This window comes from Bipolaris oryzae (genome assembly GCF_000523455.1).
Source record: "Bipolaris oryzae ATCC 44560 unplaced genomic scaffold scaffold_16, whole genome shotgun sequence".
Classification (NCBI taxonomy): Eukaryota; Fungi; Ascomycota; class Dothideomycetes; order Pleosporales; family Pleosporaceae; genus Bipolaris; species Bipolaris oryzae.
In genome coordinates, this window is record NW_006911292.1 from 81,631 (window position 1) to 92,277 (window position 10,647).

Sequence of the window (10,647 nt, forward strand, 5' to 3'; positions counted from 1 at the left end):
ACCCTCGAGCCAACGACCGCCCCCTGCAAAACACCAGACGCACGTGAGGGCGCTGGTTGTGTCTCGCGTGCACTTGTCTGTCTCTGGTTTGGATCGTCGAATTAGTGATTCTTAGCTAGTTGGTTACGGTCCCTCAGTAACCATTGTTATTAGTCGGTCGCATTGATGTCCCTGGCGGGGCTTCCCGCCCTGGACCTTTTATGCTACCCGCCGCTTCATCTTCTAGCATTCACCCCGCGCCTCAATCGCCATGTTGTCGCAAAAGACAGGAAAGGGTGTGTAATGCTCCAACAAGAAGCCGAGTGCTGTTGCGCCTGGCTGTTGCTAATCAATTGTTTTGCCAGCGAAACTTGACGACGTCACTCGCATTCTCGCCGAGCTCAAGACCGACCTCGACGCAAACAAACTCTCGGTCGAGCGTACGATTCTCCGCAGCGCATGGCAAGCAAGACTACTTACCGACTAGACAGAAAGAAGAAATCTGCTCGAGCAGCTCAAGGTACATGGGCGCTCAGTCGACAATTCTGACCCCATATTTACCCAAGATGTACGCCCTCCGTCCAGTCTGTTACCAACAGTATGATGACCGCAGCAGGGCCTCCAAACATTAGGACAATATGCATTCCAAAGCAGTACGACTCCAGCATCGCAAGAAGCACTCCGATGCATAGCCAACGCATTGCTACTCCACCCGAAAACGCGCCAGATCCTAGTCGACCTGGGCCATGGCCCGCATGCAGCAGAAAAGCTAAAGGCAAGATATAGGCCTTTTGTTCATTCTACAACACCGTACTAACTCCCGTCAAGAGCGATAGTGTTGACGATGAATTCCTTGCCGCGCGCGTACTTTTCCTCATGACCTACGATGCACAACTGGACTACACACAGCTCGTGCGCGAGAACCAACTAGCAGAGAGTATCAACGCCGCAATAGAACGGCACGCAAACCGATATTCCCCCACACCACGCCAACCCATGGAGCTCATGGCTCTGTCTGAAACTCTCAAGCTCGTTTTCAACATCATCCACTTCCACAAAGACCTGAGCCCCGAATTCTCAAAGTCAATACCCAGTGTTTTCAAAATCCTGGTTCTGAGTGGCACCGTCCAGCCACCCCTCGCAGCCCCTGCAAGAGAACTAGTGAATGCGCTCTTACACCTGGACTTGGAAGACGAAGAAGGCAAAAAAGCAGTCTTCCCAGCAGACGATCCCAAACGCAACGCCGAGCACCTAGTCAAAACTCTTGATAAAGCCATCATCGCCTACCCGCCCAAAGACCTAGACGACACTATAACCCCCCTCCTGACCCTCATTCGCCGCCTCTACGAAATAGCCCCAACCGAAGTCCAAAAAACAATGGAAAAGATGATTCTCCCTACAACCGAAGAACGCGACCGCCCCCTCGGAAAATCAGACACCCTCCCCTCACGCCTCCTCAACCTATCTACTTCCGCCCACACCTCCACCCTCCGCGGCTCAATCTCATCCATGCTCTTCGAACTCTCGCACAAGGACCCTGCGACTTTCGTTCATAACGTCGGTTATGGATTTGCATCCGGATATCTCATGTCGAACAACATCCAAATGCCCGAGGAAGTCATCAAGTCCAATGCGCCTCAGGACATCGCGAACGGGATTCCGGTCAACCCTATTACGGGGCAGAGATTGGACAAGGAAGAGCAGGTGCCGCGGGAGCCCATGACACAGGAGGAGAAGGAGAGGGAGGCAGAGCGGCTGTTTGTACTGTTTGAAAGGTATGTTGATGTTTTCTCTTGTCCTTGCTTGTACAAAGGGTTTGCTAATGGTGAATTGCAGACTCAAGGCCACGGGCGTTATGAATGTACAGAATCCGGTTGAGGAGGCGTATCGGTCAGGACGTATAGAGGAGTTGCCTGACGACGAGGATTAGATCGAGTGAGCATTGTCAAATTGAAAATGTGCAGAAAATATATTATGATTATCATATGAGATGATGCCTCCATATTTTGCCTCTTCTTCCTGCCTGTGAGAGGCTACGCTGAGAATGGAAATGTGACGATTTCTGCATAACGATGTTGTCTTTGGAAATACTTCTTGGAAAAAAAGATATATCCCCTGCCTAACCCAGGTTTTTCTCCTCTTCATAAATTAGTAGTGAATAAGCATCCTCCCTTCACCATCAGTTGCCCTAGATATGTCTTTCAAGATGACAAAAAGCTGTTGATTTGTTGTATCACTCGCATAAATTCTGAATAGCAGAAATGCTTCAACCAGACGCCTTGCAGATCTAGTCCGGCCAGTTAAGCTGCCGGGTGCCTGGGAAATTGCCTTTGCGCGGAACGTTTTCCACAGGCGCTGGGATTTCGATGCTCGGGAGATACCCAGTCCCGCCCTCATTGCTGTACCCGTCCAACCAGATTATTCCTGCAAGCTGTCGGAGCACCATGGTAACAAAGCCGCCAAGATATATGTTGAGCCGGCAAATGGGATATGCGCTCAACCACAATAGGAGTAGCATGCCCTTGACCTTTTGCCACGATGACACGTTGTCGAGAATGGCGAGCGGATTGAAAGCTTCTGTATTGTGCATGTGTGATGACGGTGATGCAAGCCAGTGTAAGGCACCGCTCATGTAGAAGAGGAAAGCCCAACTGCATGCGCCAACAGTATATAGAGCGAGTCTCATGTTGAGCTTGAAGAGGACAAAGAACGTGAAAATGGTGCCAGCTGTAGCTACTAATCTGTGTACAAGCGATTTGACGAACGTCGGCATGGCGCTGAGGAAAGCAAAGCCCTCAGCGATGTGCTTAGTTTGTGATTCAAAGATGTCAAGTCGCTGGGCGATGCTGTCGATTTTGGAGAGAGAGCGGTCGGCGGCTTGATTTGTCTTGTTGATGGTGTCTTGGGTAACACCCATGTGGTTTGACAAGACCACGTAGCTGCGCACCTGTGCTTCGTGATGGGATTGTAGACTAGACAGAGCACCTTCATGGTATTGCTGCAGCTGGTCGTTGAAGTAATTAGCAAGCTGTGAACTCTCCGACATCAACTGTTGCGAGAACTCATACATTCTCTCATGTATCTGATCAATCTCTTTGCTCTGACTGGTAGCCAGCGCTACTATGAGGTTCGAGATCGAAGACTCCATAAAGGCGTGGAATTTGTTGTCTATCGCCTCCACCGTTGCAACTGCTGTCGTTCGAACCGCCTGGATGTCTTCTTTAAGCTCTTCGTGCGAGTTCCGCGCTTCCTCAGCGTACTGCCTCTGTTCGCGGATCAGATATTCGTATTCTACTGTTGTCTTATGGATGTGTTCAGTAACACCACCAACAACCTTGGTCAGGTTTTTGAAAACTTCCAAGTGGTTTTCTCGTTCAATGGCGTCTCTACTTGCTTGACACATGACAACTGCATTCTGACGGGCATTGCTAAATGACGTCCAGTACTGAGGCGTTGATTGGAGGCTTTTGAGGCATTGCATATACTGGTATTCCTTGAACTTAGGGTAGCACTGCCTGTCTTCAGTTACCACCGCTGGTCGAGCATGCCACCAGCTACCGCCTTTGTCACAATGCTTAGCAGCTGGAACGAGTATGTCGCAATGCGGTGGCGCAACTGAATTGACTGGTTGAGTGCTGAGTAGTTCGCAAACAGCTAGCTTGGCTGCGTATTCTATTTTGACTTTATCAAGGTATGCCTCCGGTCGACTTTTCGTAAACTCGGGCGCATGCTCCAGTAGTTTGCATTCGTTCATCAGGTGCGAAGCGGCCATCTGGGTGCATGTAGGTGCATTCTGCATGGACGATACGATTCCAAGAGCTTGTGTGATCACCTTTTGGTTTCTGGATGTTGTGTGTTGGAGGAGTGAATTGACATCGATAGTAGGTGCTGCGTCTGGTAGCGGGGTGTGATAATTGGCAAGTGCCTTTGGAAGGAAGAAGGTGCCCAAGATGAACAGCTTCGCAAAAGTGACCCTGGCCCAAAGATTAAGGAACTGCCTTTGTTGTTGGGTGGTCATAGTAGTGGAGATGATGGCAAAACCGTGAGCGAAACAATGCATGACCGAAGTAGAAAGAACGGAAGAAAGGAAGAGGGCGAGAGACAGGATATACCACAAACGACTCCAATGGTGTATTCAGTTGCCCTCCATATAGTGAGAGAGCAGGAGAAGGTTGGCGGCCAGCGTGCCAAAGCATCCAGGCTTTCTGTGATATCCGGGTGAGGGCAAATCTGTAGTGTGAGCGCCTTTGGCCAGTGAGAGAGAGAGAACAGCCGTGGTCAGAAGATGAGAACACGCAGTTCAAATCACTGTCAGCATCGACTGTTGTGATGCACAGCATTCTTTACAGAAGAGAAATGCAAGTTTTGTGGTGTTCCAAGATGGGACAAGAAGAGGAAGGTACTGACGAGCGAGCCAATCAGACCCGCCGATGACGCGCTATCACGAGACATGGGGATTGGATGAGTCAGCATTAAGTTGCGGTTTCCCGAAATTCTCGCGGGAGTTGTTACCAGTAGTGATACAAGATGTTCGCCCCAGTCCGACAACGGTGCGCCCGAAGCCTTGCAAAGGCACCAATTCAACCCGCCGACGCGATACCGACCTTTCTATTACCCGCATTCTCGCGACCGTCGCAGCAAAGAACCTTTACCAGCACCGCACCATGCCAGTCCAAGATCGGCTCTGCGCCGCTCTCGATACCCCAGGGCGTCACCTTCAAGGTGAACGCACCTTCAGCAAGAGATAAAGGATCACGCATACAGGCCATGTCTACAGTACATATCAAAGGACCTCTTGGTGAACTTTCAATGGATATTCCTCCATATATCAATATCAACATCAACCAAGATGCGAGCCCGAATGGTCCCACACTCTCCATTGAGGATGCGACAGATGCGAAGCAAAGAGCCATGTGGGGTAAGAATGCTATACCTTTTCTAAGCTCCTTAAATTGTTAATACATGAACAGGTACCACCCGCGCATACCTCCAAAATCACATTCTTGGTGTGAGTGAAGGCCATAGCGCTATTCTCCGCTTCGTTGGTGTTGGATTCCGTGCCTCGGTCGAAGATAGCGCAACCACTGTCAATTCAGAATACCCCGGTCAAAAGTTCATCAATCTGAAGGTCGGATACTCTCACCCAGTCGAGCTGGGCATACCCAAGGGAGTTACCGCAAGCACACCGCAGCCGACACGCTTATTACTAGAGGGCCCTGAGAAAGAGGTGGTCATGCAGTTTGCAGCAGAAATTAGGAATTGGAGAAAACCAGAACCTTACAAAGGCAAGGGTATTTTTGTCAACGGCGAGACGATTAAGCTTAAGAACAAAAGAGTTGGAGGCAAATAAGCGGGACCTTCGACTGTATATGTATATTATATGTGCTGGGTTACGGCTGTCTGACATTAATGAAGCCTCGCCGCTGCCTATACAAAGTGTGGAAGAATATACGCAACCTGTTCGCCAGTTGCGAAACAACCCCGCAAAGTCTTCCTATTCATTTTTGTCACGGGCTTTCCTGTTATCTGCTTTGGGCGAGGCACCTTGGAACGATCTTGACATTTCTTCGCAAGGCTTTGAGGTCAAGTTCAGGTGATATCAAGAAACCCGAAGTATTGCTAACGCGCCATTCATCTTAGAGTTGATGTATACATGCGAAGAGTTAATATCAAAGATTGTAGGATCATTCCTAAAGCCGAATGCGATTTATGCTACCCCGGTCGTGTTGAGGGTAATTTCCGACAATGGACAAGCATCTTTCGGCCGAAGTTCACGAGATCGATTTGTTTCAACTATTGTGGGATTGGTGGGCCAGGGGATGATATGGAATGCCTGATCAATGAGACACGAGCAGTCGATCGGCGTTCGCCAACAGCAACCTTGGCGACTTGTTTTGTGAGCAGCTGCCTCTCTCAATGAGCAGAATTGTAAAGTGGCTGCCCTATTATGGCGATGCCTAATGCCCTCCAAGGACAGCAGAATCACCATCCGTGAGTATAGCTGGACGTTTTGGGTCAACCTGGCGTATTCAGCATCGGAGTTGGTACGCTTTCCAATATCTATGGTCATCATGAATAATTCGTTGTGGCGAATGCTGATCCTATATGGCTATAGCTAGTTGCTCTGAGTTTCCAATTCTATCAACTGTGAAGATGCACACATTAATTTCATTCAATCAACTGTAACAGATTTTGTTACCGTGATCTTGCCAGCCTCATTAATCTCTATCAGATCCTCCTTACTTCCTTCACTAGAACGGCCAGAAATTTCCGTCTTCATTGGTAGTTCATACATCTCTCCTAAGTGTTTCTCAGCGTTTGCCCTTCTACTGTCCGATGTTTTGATGTAACCGCGGCTATTGTAGGCGTATGATGGAGTGCTACTGGAGACGGACTTCGCCTTTCGATATAGCCCTGGACCACAGCCGACGATAACAGCAACAGACGATTCGACTATGCTCCACAACGCAAGCCACGTCCCAACCGGCGTCGTTCTTTTTGGGCCAATGGTTGTGCCGACCTGAATCACACGGACGATACTGGCAATGACGACGAAAAGACCCAGCCCAAACAGAGCGCATATTTGCATCTTGCGCATTGCGGGTATACGGAGATTTCTTATAACACCAATGGGAAGGATCATGACTAAAAAAAAAGACGATTAGCATTGCTCAAGAGCATTGAGAGCAGAATGAACTTACTCATGAGATCTGTTGTGAGGTCGGCTGTGAAGCCTGCCCAAAAACTGATCAAGGGCTGGCGAGCATCATCAGGGCCACACCCACCTTGATCAAACCAGAATGAAGGACTTGGTCCGCAAGCAGTAATATGTAAGGCGATCACTACAATCAGAGACTAGATTCTCAGGTCAGTTCATGGCCGGCAAAGTGCACATCGAGGAAAATTGAAACTCACAATCACGCAGTAACTTAGGACCGCCCACCAACAGTTTTCGTACGACTTGATGCCAGCCATAATTCTCTTGTAGAAAGCCAACAGGGAGAATTTGATGCTCCATAGCGTGAACCATAGTCCCGGGTTGGTGAAGAAGAATGTCTTTTGCGCGTGGAACTCGTCTTCGTCAAGGCTGGGATAAGGGGCAAGTCTTCCTTCTTGTACGTCCAGGATCCTAAACAGAACACCGGCTTTGCTGATGTAGACGGACGTAACTGTCATGAACAATAGGTAGGCGAAGAACAACCATATTTCGTCCCACTGTACAATAGTATTCCTGTCGACGCGCAGCACAACTCGTGAGCATATTGTGATGGTCGTGACGACCATGAGGCCGATGGCGGTGCCTCGAAGGGTATCTTCTGTGCATCCAGATGTAGTCATTATCGAGACTTGTCATATACCATGGAGCGAAAAAAACAAATCAACAAGAAGCCCGTTGATGAGAAAGAGGCCGAAAGGCTGGTATACGAGGCGCGACTAAGAGGGGGAGCCCCATCATGTAGCACCTGGTTTGGACCTTAGGAACTTCCAGGGGTATGTAAGGTAAACGTCGCCGAAATCCAAGCTTTTCAGCCTCTTGCTGGGGGGCATTGCGTTATCCCCCGCGCGTATATGGCCAAGCACGATTAACATTGGAATAGGCAATACAAGCGTTACTCCTAAGGCGAGGTGGGCGACCACTATTCGTGCGGAGAACAACTAGTCCGAATGCCCAGGTTACATGCCAAGAAATCAGATAATGTAACGCCATTCTATGGCAGTATCCCAGTTCCCAAGTACCGAACAAGCACAAGATCTTACACATCTGACATGCAGTGAGATTAAGTAGCGGGCCAGTCCGGGAAGATACGAAGACGTATGTAAGACACGGGTCTCACGAGGGCAAATCGTCGCGCGGCCGCTGAACAGAGAGCTGGGAGAGTGGGGAGAGTGAACATCCTCGAGGGAGGCCTTGTCCATGGTCCAAGGATCATGATAGGCGATACGGCCCCGAAGCATGGAGTTACTCACCTGTATATATCCGACACAGTCTAATATCCCAGCCAAGATATCCCATTTTCCCCGAGCAGAATCCTTCTTGCTGCACAGCCATGAGTCGATGCGCCTTTGTCTAGTAAGTATGTAGCAGTCTGGGCCCTCGTTCCCCACCCCTTCATGCTAGCAAGTTTGTAATACAAATATAGTTATTGCATTAGCGGATGCGGGCCAATGGCGGAGCGGGAAATCCCCACATGCGGCTAGCCCCCCTGTGCCCGTCTCATCATCAACCTAGAACAAAGTTCTCTAAACCACAACGCCGCGTATCACCTTCGTATCGAAAGCGCCCACAAATTTCCTACGTACGCGAGGAAGGATTCTTCGTTCGTCCCCATGTGGGGAAGGTGATAAATCGACTCTGGTATGCCTAGCAGTGTGCATGGCACTGCTTGCTCGATTGTCTATCGTCAAACAGACTACAACTTCCCCTCGTAACGGGAACGCTTTGTTAAGGATGTTTGCCCTAGATCTAAGGCAGTCTTCCTTCTGACAAAAATGCACAACTACGCAATGTAAAAACGGGTAACAGACCACGATCTAGCCGTGCCATCTGCCGTGCCGCGTTTATGGTAATCGCGTTACCCCAATTAAGCTTCCGAACCTAATCGGCTCTACATAAGTATCCGGATCGAGGCGAGCAAACTCTTTGGGTCTTCATAATCCATCAGTCTCCGGCATTGTACGCCGACGCAGTGGGATACCTCGGCATCACCTGCTTATCTCCAAGTCGGCCGCGCGGTCTTTTTATCTTGGCAATCTTCACATATCTCGTGGCATCGTAGACGTTTGATCTTCCCGACTTCGATGTCACGCATTCAGTTCGGATCGCAGACATCAGTTCCACCCGCTCCAACCACTCGAACGCATGTACGAGGATCAAACCACTGGACTTCCATATGAGGCAGGTTACCTTGCGTTCGCGTCTCGGTTCTGATCCGGGTTTTCTGCCGAAGTGATGCCGTGTGGCATCTCCCAACACAATCCTTTCGGTTCTCCCGCAGTTCTCGTACTGGTGCCTTCATCATGACTCTTCCAGTATCCGTCGATTATCAGGTGTGGTAGACATGGTGCTTTGTTAGGCGCCGCCAAGATCAAAGGGGCATCACTATGTCTTTCGACAATCAGAAGAGTAACAAGGGGGTAGATGAAAAGAATACGATCATTATGCAGCCGGACGACACCCGGGGCAATGTTCTTACAGCGAAATCTAGAACTGTAGTAAACATTACGACTAGACCCATTCAGTATTGCTACCTTCGATGTGGGGCATCCAAATTGTCAGCACGAAGGATTTCAAGCTGACCTCTTCGCAGATCATCATAGCAAGCGGTATCAGCGTCACAACAGGCCCCACACAATCCCCAGATCCACATTGCTCACGACGCAGCGGCTACAGTAACAACTTCGGTATCGCCACCAGTTTCACCCTCGAGATAAATCGTCTTCCCTCACACCAAATATAGGGTGAAATATACATGCGCGCAAGGAAGATGTCTTGCCCTGCATAATCATCTCTTGACTCAATTTCACATTGAGCTCATCACAAGATCGCAACTCAGGAGCCCGAATTGTCTTGCTAATCGCCAACGCAATCTCACATTTACACGACTTCGAAACAGCGCTCCGTGTAACAGCGAATTCCGCACCATTCTCCATCATTCCTGCTTTCCCCGAAGACCTCGCAACCGCACCGCAACAGATACCTCCAACTTTCGCATAATCTTCTTCATTGTCACTGTCAAATTCCCGCACGAGATTTTCCAAGGCGAAATCAATGCCTTCTTCCGTGCAATCCGACACTATGCTACCACAGGCTCAAGGTGTCTACAATCCGGTATAGGCTTCATCCTTAGAATTCCTCGCGATACACTAGAGACCGACGATCTTTCACCGTACCTGACTCTCTTATCATAATGTCTGAGTTATTGTGACGGAAAGAGAAACTGCGAAGAGCGTATATGACGCGCTCTTCAATGAACTTGATTTGAATGTCCTGTGCAGCTTCGTATCACTTCGATACCGAACTGATTCTGCCATACTCCTTCGAGAGTAGGGGTTTACCTTCTGTCCTGTGCTTCGTTCCACAACCTGCCATTACTTAACAGCCTAAGTATCAACTGTGCAACACAGGGTTGGTAATCCCACTTGACACCATGTTAAGCATATACAGTAAGTTCACGTTTCTTAGGCATTTTTGTTTAAACTACACTTTCTAAAAGTTGCCCTATGGTTCTCATAACATGGCTTAGCCTTAGTAGCCTTGGTATCTGGAGTACTTATCTAGTATCTAGAGCTGTGATGACTGCTAGGGGTCGTGTTCCAAGGTGTTGGAGCCATTAGTGACTCATGTTTAGGTCCGATGTAGTTGAGCCAGCATCTGATAAACGCCCAAGTTTGCTAACCGGGACACTGGAAGGTATGTGTAGAAGTACATATGTAGACGTGCTCGTGGCTTTGTTGGTCAACAGAGCGCAGTGCCTGCTTAGACAATGTTAATACCGGCAACGGTGGCTTCCATGTTGGTATACACATGCTAAGTGTACTAGCGGTACCTCGAGAATTGTGGTTGAGTACCTTTCCGATGTTGCCATCAGACGCTCGTCGCTTCATTATGTGGAGAGTGTGGTACGTAATTTCCGGCTGCGGTTGTGCAGGTCGGGTATAGGTGATAGT

The 10,647-nt window shown here is 49.1% G+C and overlaps 5 protein-coding genes across 5 annotated transcripts; 3 read left to right on the forward strand and 2 right to left on the reverse strand.

The window, feature by feature from the left end:
* Positions 1-250: 250 nt before the first annotated feature.
* Positions 251-1,909, forward strand: COCMIDRAFT_33410 (uncharacterized protein; the record flags this gene model as incomplete). The annotated part of the gene is made up of 6 exons (XM_007686111.1): positions 251-275; positions 345-419; positions 471-547; positions 596-754; positions 808-1,754; positions 1,816-1,909. 6 exons carry the CDS (start codon positions 251-253, stop codon positions 1,907-1,909), a joined length of 1,377 nt encoding a protein of 458 aa, XP_007684301.1.
* Positions 1,910-2,266: 357 nt separating this feature from the next.
* On the reverse strand, positions 2,267-3,997 carry COCMIDRAFT_33411 (uncharacterized protein; the record flags this gene model as incomplete). Its single annotated transcript, XM_007686112.1, has 1 exon — positions 2,267-3,997. One exon carries the CDS (start codon positions 3,995-3,997, stop codon positions 2,267-2,269), a length of 1,731 nt encoding a protein of 576 aa, XP_007684302.1.
* A 509-nt stretch (positions 3,998-4,506) lies between these two features.
* On the forward strand, positions 4,507-5,329 carry COCMIDRAFT_2008 (uncharacterized protein; the record flags this gene model as incomplete). The annotated part of the gene is made up of 2 exons (XM_007686081.1): positions 4,507-4,897; positions 4,950-5,329. The coding sequence occupies 2 exons, from the start codon at positions 4,507-4,509 to the stop codon at positions 5,327-5,329; spliced, it is 771 nt and encodes a 256-aa protein (XP_007684271.1).
* Positions 5,330-6,151: 822 nt separating this feature from the next.
* Positions 6,152-7,317, reverse strand: COCMIDRAFT_2009 (uncharacterized protein; the record flags this gene model as incomplete). The annotated part of the gene is made up of 3 exons (XM_007686082.1): positions 6,152-6,624; positions 6,681-6,834; positions 6,895-7,317. The coding sequence occupies 3 exons, from the start codon at positions 7,315-7,317 to the stop codon at positions 6,152-6,154; spliced, it is 1,050 nt and encodes a 349-aa protein (XP_007684272.1).
* Positions 7,318-10,127: 2,810 nt separating this feature from the next.
* On the forward strand, positions 10,128-10,639 carry COCMIDRAFT_23133 (uncharacterized protein; the record flags this gene model as incomplete). Its single annotated transcript, XM_007686096.1, has 4 exons — positions 10,128-10,143; positions 10,259-10,298; positions 10,329-10,390; positions 10,443-10,639. 4 exons carry the CDS (start codon positions 10,128-10,130, stop codon positions 10,637-10,639), a joined length of 315 nt encoding a protein of 104 aa, XP_007684286.1.
* Positions 10,640-10,647: the final 8 nt, after the last annotated feature.